The sequence below is a fragment of the Osmia lignaria genome, chromosome 13 (genome assembly GCF_051020975.1).
Source record: "Osmia lignaria lignaria isolate PbOS001 chromosome 13, iyOsmLign1, whole genome shotgun sequence".
NCBI classification, from domain to species: Eukaryota; Metazoa; Arthropoda; class Insecta; order Hymenoptera; family Megachilidae; genus Osmia; species Osmia lignaria.
Genome location: NC_135044.1, coordinates 4,883,958 through 4,897,249, shown reverse-complemented (window position 1 = coordinate 4,897,249; position 13,292 = coordinate 4,883,958). Strand labels below are relative to the sequence as shown.

Here is a 13,292-nt window from a genome sequence, read left to right as displayed (position 1 = left end):
CTCTGTTCACGAGCTTTCGCTTTTCTCTCTCCTTTTTTTTTCTCTCTCGCTAACGTTCACTCGAAAAATATTCGATGTTATCCGGCAGCGTGAATTGGCTGCTGACGCTCGTGTACCCAGACCCATGTTTCGTTTCTCTTCAACCCCCTATCGTACCCGTATTCTCTCTCTTCATCGGCCGGTCGCTGGCAAAAACGGATGCACCGTGTAAGCTCGTACGCGTGAACGGATAACATGATTTTTTTTTTATGAGCCAATATTAGCCCGAACGAGAGGCTGTAACGGGGGGTTAAGCGAGGGTGGCTCTACCGATTGATTTCGACAACCGTTAACCGCCCCCTCTACTTTTTTCATCGTTTCGATAATTTGGGGATGGAGGAATATCGAAACGTTATAATTACATTTACGATTTTTCTATAATTAACCGTCGCGATGAGATAATTAAGCGTCGCAATGAAATTTCTTTTTCCTTCAACGATATAATTCGATACGTTCGAATTTTCACGAGGCGGTGGAACTGTCGAGCGACGAAAAAGAATTGTTTACCGACGAAAAAAATGAAATGAAACGATCGGCGCAGTTGCCGCGACGCGATTGATCGAGAAAATACAAAGTGCAAAGATATCGAACGGTTCGCGATAATGCAACGGCCGAAGTTTATAATGCTATAAAGAATAGCGCGGACAGCCGGAGCGGATAACGAGTCGCTGAAAGCGTCGTTAATTCGCGAACACGTTACACGAGACGATTTACAAGCTAACCGGTGAACCTGGACATCTTGTCTCTCTTGATATTTGCAACGTTCCGAAGCGAATCGCGATTGCTCTTACCACGTAAATATCGCAATCGTGATTTTTCGATAGATTAATTAATCCTGTGTAACCTAATTTTTATTCGGTACAAATTCCATTTTATAGCGTATACCCTACTATTTTCTTCGACTCCAATATATTTGAAACATATTTTCATTGTTTCTTATTTTTTCAAAATTTGAAATTTATACATCACTAATATGATAATCAACCCTTTTCCTAAAACAATAGAAAATATAATTTTATACGATATAAAAAGTATTTGGGCTACAAACAATATGAAGTAACATAATTAAATTAAAATTGGGCCACTCTCCATGGTCCGTCGTCCGAGTGTTAAAAAACGCATTACATGTATTATATTTCCTACTCTTTTAGGAAAATGGTCAATCATTTTCGAGGGGTCAACAACTGTACACGTTGCCCTATAATTAAAAATCGAATCACATCAGTATGCAAGCACCTACATGGAAGGTTGAACGAATAAATGCAGACAATTTAAACATTATTCTCCACCGGCAACATGGAATTCGATTTCGCAAGCGTACGTGCGCGGTTTTCGATCCTAATTGCGAGCTCGATCGAGTCAGCTATTTCGATAAATAGCGAAATAGCAACGGCGCGACGGTGGTGGTGGGCCCCGGTGAAAAGAGCAGCAACGTAAATCGGAGGTTAACGTTTGTCCCGACGTTAACCTTTTCCGCACGAGGCGTCGACACCTGAGATAAGGAACGTCTGTTAAGGTACATGGATCCGAGTCTAATAAGCTTCCCTCGGTTTTCAGCCAGATAAATATCGGCGAGCTCACGGTATTCCGTGCAACCGGCCGAGTGATTTACAAGTATTCTGCCCACACGTCGGCGGATCGTTGGGAAAATTATTCCAACTAAAAATCCCTTCAACTTTACGACGATCAGACTATGTCGAACCGTGAACGATCAACCCATTTCGCATGTACCCTTTGGCGTACGAAAGATCGCTAACAAAGTAGAAAGTCATCTTCCGTTATAATTATCGGAGTTTACGCGACCGATAACGAATACGATTTTTCCCCGTCAGAGGACGATATTTCTCGATCGAGCAAATTCGTTCGAGAGGAACAGGAAGGCTTCGGTTAACGAAAGAAAAGGAGACCGTCTAAAAATATACGGCTTGACTCTAGGTGGGAATGATTCGGTATCTCGGACGACGTCACGGGGGTCTGAAATATGAGAGATACGATGGACCTCGCCCCCATACCATCCCATTCCCTCGATGGTGCATTAGCGCTAATCTCCGCTCTTTAGTCCTCTCTTTATCTTTTCTGCCCTCGTCCTCTGCCACTTCCTCTCCCTCTTCCTCTCCTCCTCCCATCGTTCTATCCTTCTCCCTCCTATCAACCAACAACGACGAAGAAGAAGCGACCTGGTACGCCTGTATACCTGTTCAACCCGTAGCCCACCTCAGGACACCTTTATCGCTTCCATCTAATCGCTACGATCCGTTATTTGGTGGCCACGTCTCGTGCGTGTGCGTGCGTCCAAGAGAACAGGCCCCAAGCCGAGTTTTGACACTCGGAATCTCATTAGCGATCGTGAAATCCTTCGACCCTGAAGAGGATTACTGGCAGTCGTGATAGAGAGAGAGAGAGAAAGAGAAAAAGAGTCTAGTAGCTGATGAGGATCCGAACGAATTCCTTGGCATTTCACGCCCAGTACGTATACTCTTTCTCTGTCCTTCTTCTGGATGCCTTGTTTCGGCTAATTATATAATACAAATCTGGTTGAAATGGGCGGAGTTAACTGCTTGTTCCTTCGAAGGTCGTGCAGCTTTAATGAATTGCTTCGCTGCCCTTTACGCGTCTCGTCTTGGGCGACATCGCTTTCTCAGGGTTACAGGGCGTATCGCGGAATTCGGAATACTTTCGAAGAAATTAACCCTTAGGATCGATAGAAAAATTCGACTACACCCGTTGTTAAAGGGTGTTCAAAGAGGAAAGGGAGAAAGCGAGTCAAGTAGTAGCCTTCTTCTTCTTCCGAAGCCAGATTAGACGAGTCGAGCGGTTCTCTTGGCAGAAGTTCGCATTATCGTGTTCGAATTCATTGATTCCGGCGAAGTAACGTCGCGGAGGGCGTCGTGAGACACAGTCAGAGAACTTGCCGCCATTACCGTGGCCGTTATCTGAGCATTTGAATGAAACTACGATGTCCTACGACGTGTGATATCGGCGCTCCTCTACTTTCAGCTAGTTACCGTTACCACCCACCACCCTCAACACGAACGCTGGCTGATTCGACCGCGCCAGATGCCGAAGATTCGAATCGGATAACACGTTCACGGTTTCTCGAACATCCTCGAAACGAAGCGTCGAATTTATCGAGCGCCGTGATGCTTCAATGATCCGACCTGTGTTGCGATCTGTTAGGTAGAAACGAAAATGTCACGGGATAAGAAACAGCATGCGGGCAGGGAGAGAGAGAGAGATGGGGGAAAAAAATTCAGCTCGTTCCTGAATCAGGTCCGCCGTCCAGACAGTCGCGTTCCACCCTGCCGCGCCACCCAAATAAACCACCGTTGAAAACGAAAGAGAGAGAGAGAGAGAGAGAGATAGAGAGGAAAAAAGCAAAGTTCGCGTTCAGATAAGTGAAAGGAGTCGGAGAAACGGCGTTTGGCTTCGACGTGCGCTAGATACACGATACGTCATTACACCTAGGTCCGCAACACCCGCGACAGAGGAACGAGCGAGTAAGGGAAAGGAGAGAGGATAGATGGAAGAAAGAGGAAAGATAGAAGGGTGGTAGGTGAGCGAGGAAGAGGGTAGAGTTTGACAGATCTTCATAAAGGCACACACAACTGTGCCGTGGCGATAAGGGAATCGGGAGCAGGCATCTCGTCTCTCTCCCTGCCACCGCCCAACCCCCCTCTAGCCACGTAGCGGCACCCAGTCCACCCTCAGCCACCCCCGTGGATGCTTCAATGGGAAAGTTGGAGGGAGACAGAAGCACGGCCACTCAGTCAGTACGCTGCTATCATTTTTCCACACGAGTGGGCGGCGGCGTCCGTGGTTCCTGGGTGGTACTACGCTTCTACTACCCCTGCACGATCCTAGCTCACCCTCTATACCTCCCTCTGCTCTCTCAACCCTTGAACCTGGACCACGAACTGCACCACTTTCTCGCGTTTCAGACCAGACACACTCTGCTCCCTGATACGTAAAACATAGGATATGCTTTTTCGCCTTTCATATCAGGAGGTTACTCGCAAAATTCTTTTAACGAATTGCTGGCGAATTACGTTACGGACCGAGATAGTTATCTGGTTATTTAAAAATTCACGAGTTTCAATGATCCCTATAAATCTATAACAACGACACGTTGACAAGATTATCTGAAGCAATACCGAGGCTCTTCATTTTTTTCTATTTTCCGCCAGTTATGTTTCGCTATTATTTTCATCGAGAGAAAGCCTCTGATAAATCGAACATCGCCGTCAACTACCCCTCACCCTGGTCCCCGCTGCGGCTTCGCCGTGCGCGTTTATTCTCTATGGCGTTACAAATCGCTCCAACTATCTGGCCGCTGTTCTCTCCGCCGATGATCGAACGCGTCTGCAGCAAAAGGATTCCTGTTCTATGGTGATAAGGGACCGGAGCGATTTCTTAAGACGGATTCCCTTGAAACCCCCGATGAAGAACGAGCCGATGTCCCGTACCGGTGCTGTTTTTTCCTCCTCTCGCCCAACCCCTTTCACGTTTCTCTTGTTTCTCGATCGTGACTTATCGGGCGCGATCGTTGTTCGGTGAAATTTCATTAATTATCTGGTTACTTACGCGAATCGACGAAACGGATACCGAACGACGAGGAAAATCGATACAGAATTACATTGCGGACTTACCTGAAACAAATAGGAAATAAAATGAATTAGTATTAAGAATATTAGAACGTATCAAATTGAAAATTTAAATTCATCGAAGCGAAAGGAGAAGAAGGGTGTGGGTGGTAAACGTACGACGACGAGAGCAGCTCTAATCTGTGCGAGGTAAAGCAATGAAATGAAAAGTGGAGAAGAAAGGGAGAGGGAGAGGAATGGATGTATCGGCAGTAATCGTGGGCAGGCTTGCGGGCTTCGAGTGGCACACGGTAAAGCGTACAAGGGAGTTTCTGAATAGGCAGTGCCAGGGGATGTAGATACGCCATGCTCGACGACGCCTGAGCGTGCGATTCGACGAACGGGATGCTCCTTTGTCTTTCGTTCGTTACCAACCCGGCCCACCCTCTTCGTCGCTTTCGTCTCTTTTCAAAGCTGCCTCGTTACACGCGGCGGCCAACACGCTAGGAGGAGTGGCTCGGAGACGAGCACCGGCTGATTCAGACAATTATTGTCGATTCGCGGTGGAAATCCATCCCGCTGCAAACGCCAGCAGCTTTTTCCCGTCGTGAAACCACCAACGGGCTCGATCTCTGCCCACCGAACCCTCCATTCCCTCCTCTGACACCCCTCTTTTCTTTCACTACTATCCGCCACCCCCGCCGCCTCCTCTCCCTCGGCCATCGTTCGCTGCCGTTTTTAGAATTATCGCCAGCGACGCTTCGTGTTCGAGCTCTCTCGAACGGGACTCTCGTTCTAGGGGATGAAGAGGACCGATCTGGACGCGGGGCTGGTGTCATTGGAATGGGATCCGAGTGAAGAGGTAACGAGACACTTGTCGCGGTTTATCATTGCCCTTTTCTGAGAAAGGTAAGCAGAAATTATCCGGGGGGAATGAGAATTGAAGGCTAATTTTAGAAGGGTATGACACTTGTCTTGGAAACGGATATTTTTTCTACGCTTCGAATGGGATAGAAAAGAATCTCTGTTATATTAATTAATATTTACACCTTTGTCGTCAGAAGTTGAATAAAAGATTGTCAGGAAATGCCTGGTCACCGAAGAGGGTTGAAAGGTTGGCGAGATTGCACGCGTAAGGGCGAGCTGGCCCGTGCGAGGAAAACGATCTGGATCGTATAACCTTAGCAAAGGAAGGAGGCGCTCACCCTACTCGACGTCCACCGCTGCTCGTTCACCACCCCATAAGTTTCGAGTTGCTGGTGAACGTGGAGGAGAGGGAGGGTGGCCGCTCGACTCGCTCGACTTGACGGGGCTCTAATTTCCGATAGGACACGTGACTGGAATCCACGATGCGGGACACGTGCGCGGCAGGAACTTTAAGGACGACACACCTCTTTCTTCTTATTCGAAGCTCCTTATCCTCCTCCGGACACGAAGAACGTCTCGATTTATCCAAGATATAATACCTGCCGTACGTTCGTCTGGGTGGTCCCGCGATATCGTAGCTCGATAATTAGCCTCGATTAAAGTAATTTTGTCGAACGGAATTACGAAGAACGTTCGTTGGGCGTTTTCGGCTGATTTCAACTGCACGCTCGTTCGATCGTATCAAACGTTGCGATCTGGTTATGCCGAGAATGTTGCAAACTCGTCCGGGACGAGTTGCAGAAAAATATTCGAGAGGGTTATTTGATAAGAGGCTCTCGTTAACCGGCGATAATTTCTGCCTCTCTGTTAATGTCGTATAATTTGAAAAAATTTCATCAGTCGAACATCGTTATTCTTACCGCGTTAATTGTGTGAAAATTGAAAATGTTTTCTTATATTTTCTCTCGGTGACTATCCCGTACGGTTGATCTAAGTTAAAATCTTACAGTCATGCAACTTTCACATGCAACTCGTCCTCCCCTCTCCCCCGGGCGAGTTGGACGTGGAAATTCTAGAAAACGCAGCGGGAACAAACGGAGAAACGATTTCCCGGTAGCCGCGTTCCACCAGCCATTACGTACCGCGTGAAGGAGATTTATGATTTCACCGGCAAGGCTTTCCCTACCTTCCGCACGCCATCTTATCCGTTTTTGGCGGCTCGCTGGTTGCCCTTAAATGGTCTCACCCCGTGCTATCTGTATCGCGATACCCGACGCAACACCCACGCTTCGCGACGCTCGCGGATGTTGCACTCGGCCCGACCTTAATGTCTCACGATTGTATTCAGATCCTACGGTTCTTTTTTCCACGCGCTTCTGTTCCATCGCCGTGCCTCCTGTTGGATAAACTCAGCCGCGTTTCCTTGTCCTGTTTTTTCGCCCACGGATAGAAACGACGGAGTAAGAGGAAAACTCGTGGTAACGCGATCATCGCATTCGTCTTTACCTATTTCTTAGAACTTGTACGTTTCATGCAACGTTGCGGGAGGAGGTCGATATTGGCCCGGCAAATTGGAAAATAAAACGATTCTAATCCGAATAATTATAGCTTACTATACTCCGCGCGAGTTCCTTTTTACCATGGCATTTAACGCGTTAATTAAACATTTCATCTAGCTATTAAAGAGCCGTAAACATTGCTACATGCGCTTGCTTATTAACCCTTGAACGGCGGAGCTTGGGTCAATCGTGATCGATACTTATAAGGCACATACAAGGGTATTAAATGTTAAATTCTTTAAGGAACAGTGCGAAATTTAGAAAATGAAAATAATATGAAGCACGGAATGAAATTAGAATTGTGCCTCTCTCAATGGTCCGTCGTCCGAGGATTAATCGAACATTCGTAGTTGGAATGATTTTCAACAAAGTTATTGATGAAACTCTTTTTTGAAATTTAAAGATATTATCATACGTTACGATGATATTCGTGCAGATTGATTGAAAGCGTTCTCAGACTTTCGTTTATTTTCCCCTCGAACAACGTGGTTCTTTCAATTCGAACGCTTCCCCGTTTCCGCCTCTCGTGACTGCTAGATGAGATCTCTTTCTCGCGAGAGTTGCATATCGAGATGTATCGACGTGCAACGATCGGCGAGGATTTCGTTTTGGCCAGCCAGGTGAAACCGAACCGATGGAATATGCCTGGCACCGCCTAGATCCTCATCTAGGATGTTTCCAACCAGGCGCCAACCTCGAGCCCGTGCTTTCATGCAGATTACTATCGGCAACGACGATATTAAATGCGAGAAGATGATTTAACGATACCTCGGGCAGAAGTAAAGTTGTAGCTGCGAATCTCGTATGTAATTTATTAAAATCGGAAATGAAACCTATTTGTTGCAAAACAAACGTGGCTTTTGTGAATCTTCTATTAGCTAGGGGAATCGTTTAGAAAGAAATTATTAACGCGATTACCAGGTGAATAGAGAAAACGAATGGCGTTTAACAGAACTGGAAGATTAGCTTTGAAGATCGCGAGATAAAACGACCTTTCGCGTAGGTGGAAACGTAAAGATCTCGCTTCGAGGAACTCGTCCAGGGAAAAGCATTTTTCCTCGAGCCAGCTGAGTTAAATTATAATTTACGGTTATTCAGGACCGATAGCCTTCGCCCGGTATCTTCACGGGGCCACGAGAAGCGAAGATCGAAGAAGAAGAAATCGACGGTGAATGGAGAAAGCCGAGGAACTCGTCGATCGCGAGATGAATCGCTCGATTTCGCGAATCACGATTTCACGAGCTTCCTCGACGAACAACTAGACCCGTGGTACGATTAAATTCGAGCATCCGACCGATGGACACGCTCGATCGACGATGGAAATCGTCCTGGAGGGATCCTATTAACTGCAGAGGTGTTTCCGAGTCCTATATTCCATCTCCGTAATTTCAAATAACCATCTGGAAAGCACTAAAAGGGCAAAAGAAACAAATTCCCGTAATCTTCGAAGCTCCGAGTCGCGTGAAAATAATGGTACCCACGACAGAACAAGCAGCGTTTTTCCAGGAGGAAAAAGAAGAAGGTAAACGTTAAGAAGCGTGACGTGACGTTCATTCTGGTCGATGATGAGGGGGATGGTTGTCAGGAAACTGACAAGGGAGGTGGAAAAAGGAAAAGGGGGCCGATTAAACCGTGGAACGTGGCCCGGGGCTGGGCAACTTTTTAAATACTTTCGAACTTCCTAAGGATGACAAATTGGACGAGAATCCACCAAGGATGAAAGTATATATCGCTGTTCTTTCTCCGGCGTACGATTAATTCGAGTCTCCTCTCTCGTCTACATTAACCACCATCATCTCTTCTGCAACCTCCCTCTTGCTCCTACGTTTCTCTCACGACCAGGCAATTTCGGTCGCCGGGGATGATAAGAGGTTTAATTTCTTCGTTTGTCAAATTTTTGAGCTGTGCGCTATCAGGAGTAGCGTCTTGAACCGAGAAATATTGCTGTCGACGATATCGAGTTAGGCGTATCAGAAACCGTGTTTTATATATATATTAAGTTAAAAACGTTTCCTTATACTTCGCGTTCTATTCAACTGGCTGGAACAAAAGTGGCGTGATCCTCGACAAGGATAAAACGAACTTCCCCGTTGATTCATTCGCAGCCCGGGATGGCGCAAAGTATATCGGTGAAACAGTCGGAGAATAGCGTTTCCCAAAGGCGACAAACGTGTATGACAAAGGGAACGAGCCGAACTTGCCGCAGAAATCCATTAGGAAGGAACGAGAAGAGAGGGGCGAAGAGGGAAGAAGATTCATTAGGGATGATAATAATTAAATGAACGTCTGGCTGGCGACTGACTTGCTCTCGAATTCTCGATTCTCCGCGAGCTTTTCCCTCGTTAATTCGATTCTTTACACCTATTTCTCCGTTGCTCGTGACCGTTCGACCGTGACGCGCGTCCAGCGGAAATTGAAGCACGAAATAAACCAGACTCGCGTCGTGCGTCAAAGCTGGAGAACGAATGATCGAGGAAATTCTCTTCGAGAATCCCTCTTGCACTCCGTGAAAGAGAAAAAACGGAACGTTCGAAATAGAACTTAGGATTCTAGTTTGATTTTCAATACACCCGAAAACCTGGTTATCCGAAATCGTACACAGCGGAGATTAACCGAAGGTGTCGAACCGGAAAAGGGGATCCTTCGCTTGGCCGTTTACCGTCGCCAGAGTCGAAGGGAAGAGAAGGGGACGGGCCACTTTTTTTCACCCCTAGACGACCGGTAGACAATATAAATGTCGAGAGGGTGGAGAAACGGTAGCGTATAGGGTGGCGGTGGTGAGGTGAGCGGCTGGCTTCGAGGGTGGATATCTGGTAGCGAGTTAATTCCGCCCCCAGGGTGTACGCGTGTGTATCTCTGTATGTGTGTGTGAGCAGAGAGAACGCGGACCCGAAAGGAGGAGGAAAAAAGAGGTAAAAAGGCGAGGGATAGAGAAAGAGGGAGGGAGGGGAGGCAGAGACGAGCCGCACCAGCAAGATAACACATTTTGACGGTATAAAAATGAGTGTTTTTCCCTCCCCTATCTCCATGGAGATAGCGCACCTCTGGAAAGCTAGACAGAGAAAGAGAAATCGGGGGATGAAGGAAGAGGAAGCACGGATTTTTGTCTCCTCTCTGTGCAGCCTGTCAGGATAATAGTGTAGTCGGGTTGAATCGGTCAAAGAGACTGCTCGGGCTGCTGGATATCGAAGGATTCGCGTTTTGGATTCGATCCAAGGATACCGGATTCGTTCTTAGTCTTCCTTTTGCTACACGTTTCCTTTGCGACGAGTGTCAGGGTTAAGGGGGTGGCTCTTTTGTCGAACTAACATATAAAGATTACGTTACAAATAAGTCGTGAATCTAACTGAATGTTAACTATACTTGGACGATAAAAAGTATAGAAAAAAAAAAATAGGTAGCGATCGGGTGGCAGATTTTCTCGCGACGTCCCTGGGTCTCGGTTGGCGGCGGCCCTGCTGGGTGGGTACGCGAGATAGAATCAGTAGCTGGAGCTAGTTAGATGATAGCATCGCCGAGCCGCGAACCGAGGCTACGCGAGGGTAGCGGGGCTTCGAGCGAGATAGACAGAGAAACAGCGCGAGGCAAATGGGGGAGAGGGGAGAGGCAAACGGAGAGCGCGATCGCTGATAAGAGCCACTGCGCAGCCGATAACGCTCCCTTATCTCCATCCAGTGGCGCCGCAACTCTCAAGGCTTTCCAGCCTCGTATACAGCGCGTCCCATTTAGCTGGGACCAGCTGTAGTTTTACAGAATTTCATCGAAACGAAATCAATGCTCTAGGAATAAATCGTTCGTTGATCGAATGTACGTGTCAAAGTAAAAACGTTCATTCGGTATGAACTTATTAATTTGATAAATAAAATAATCCATAAAATGTACGTGTCAAGTAACTATGTATAATTATCAATCAATGTAAAATTGATATACTATACTTGTATATGAATAATAAATTTATAATTAATTAATGTACTCTTTCTTCTTTTTTCTTTATAAACATTCAATTTGTCTCACTTGCATGGAACACCTTGTATATTCCTCTTCCTCCCACGCTTCGTTTCTCTTCACAGTCTCGTTTTCGCGTAACGTTCCGCGATCTTTTTACCCCCTCGCCACCCACCAACCCCGTCATCCTTCCTCACCCTTACACCGGTCTATTTCCTTTCGAAAGCAGTGTTTCGCAAGAAATGTTGCTCTTGGTAGCGGACATTTCGATTCGAATCGCGAGCAGGTTTCGAGTCGATGCATATACAGAGGTATTCGATCAAATATATTCTTGATTGATCGGATCGGGCAGATTCATCGGAGAAAATGTTTCCGGTGCGTCCGGTTCGTCTGAACGGTTTTACGATCGGTCCGATTACGATAAAGATAAACACGGTTTAATCAGCGCCACGGAACGCGAGTGCAGCGGGTTTGGAAAATATGTTTTGGATCGACGACGTATCGAGCGAAGATCATCGATAACCGGGGGTCCTCGTTATCTGTGTCGAAAGATCACGAACGTTTCCCTTATCTGCATGCAGCGGCCCCGTGAATATTCAAGCACGATCAAGCGAAAACGTTATTCCAAGCGGAGGCTTGTTTGTTCAACGCGTTCCGCCACCTTTATTTACCTACCATTTTCCTTTCGCCCGCGGCGATCTTTAAATTATACTTCATTCGCGCGTTGTAAATTGTTAAAAAGAAAAATCCCTTTCTTGATCAACGATCGCTCACGGGCTACGAAAACGACCGGGTATGTTGAAATCTTTCGACGATGATAATAATAAAAAAAAAAAAAAGAAAGGAAGAGAAAGATCACGCGTGAAGCTCGTCAGATTAGATCGCCAATTTTATTAAATTACCATCGCACTTTGGTATCGCGCTTTTAACCGAGAATACATGCATCGAATGAACCGTGATAGTGAAACGTGCGATTAATTGCGCTCGACTGGGCGTATGTACCGGTCGAAGATAAACCAGATAGATAAATCGGCGCGGATAAGAAAAGACACGGCAATTCTTCGACGACTTACGTAGATTCTACGCATACAGAAATTTATAGAGTTTCATATGTAGAATAATAAGATAAGAAAGAAAAAGAATCTAAAGCATCGATGGAACCACCACCAGCAGCATCGAACTTCGTTTTTCTATTTTCCCGCTCGATTTTCGGAGCCGTTCGCCCCGGACCGATCTCCGATTGATCGGACAACTTCCGCCGCGTAATCGCGTCATCTTCGATCCTATCGTCTTATCGAAGTCCAAAGATCTAGCAGCCGGCACGATCGATAGCAGTCCTCGAAACATTTTTATCTGTCAACGGTATCGAGGAACCGCCTGATAGAAGAGGGGTGTAAGAGAAATAGCGAGGAAATTTCAACGTAATCGACGGGACACGGTGGACTAGCGGAGAGGAAAAGGAATAGAAAGAGGAGGAGGTGGAGGTTGGTAACGTTATCAGAAGGATATCGAAGTGTGTATAAACTAGGACATAGCGTTCAGATAGGACGAGGGGTGGCGATGGAAGGGATAGAAGAAACGGGAGGTGGTGGAGAGAGATTCTCTGAACGATACCGGTATAGGATGCCAGATTCCCGAGGGAGATTAGATCCCAGCCGTGGATAGAGGCTACCTCGACTGCGTACAACTCCGAACCTCTCTTTCTCTCTCTGTCTCTTTTATCATTCGGTCTCGTGCTTTCTCCAGCCTTCACCGTCCTCCTCTCGCCGCAACAAATTGCCGAACGTCTCGCGAGCCGCGTCATTGTTCTCTTTTCTTTTGAAGGCTGCACAAGATAAATAGATAGATAGAATTATTGTGCGCTCAGGCTTAGCTTCGCAGCCGACGGTGACGTAAACGAGAAGCGAGGAAACGCGACGAGAAGATAGATCATCGCTACGGAAGGCCCCCTTCTATTCGTTTCGCGCGTTTACTCGCTTATTGAGAACTTTCTGAAGCTTCGCAAATACGCGGACGAACGTTAGGAAAGCGATAAGCGTTAACGATTTGCCTAACGTTAAAAAAGGGAAAAATTTTCAATAAAATATTGAATCAATTATCGGTGATTGCTAAGACGAGGGGATGACGTTCGTTACTATTTTTCCACGTTTCCTGTTATCTTTGGAAGAAAAGCAGAGAAGAGGGAAAGATCGAAGATCGGCTGGCAGAGAGTTTAGACAATGACTCGACGCTATCTGCCGATCGGCTGTTTCTTTCTTCGGTAAATAGCGCGAGATAACGGGAGACAATACCTTTTAGAAGA

The 13,292-nt window shown here is 46.6% G+C and overlaps 1 protein-coding gene across 2 annotated transcripts in view; it reads right to left on the bottom strand.

Annotated features, from left to right (window-relative positions):
- The window catches only part of ush (Zinc finger protein ush), a 116,501-nt gene that overhangs the window by 46,143 nt on the left and 57,066 nt on the right, over positions 1 to 13,292 (bottom strand). The window contains exon 2 of one of the 2 annotated variants that reach the window (XM_034320661.2): positions 12,605 to 12,815. The exons of the other annotated variant lie outside the window; for it this stretch is intronic. Coding sequence (XP_034176552.1) covers positions 12,605 to 12,815 — 211 coding nt within the window. The remainder of the gene's footprint in view (positions 1 to 12,604; positions 12,816 to 13,292) is intronic. 2 annotated transcript variants of the gene reach the window in all.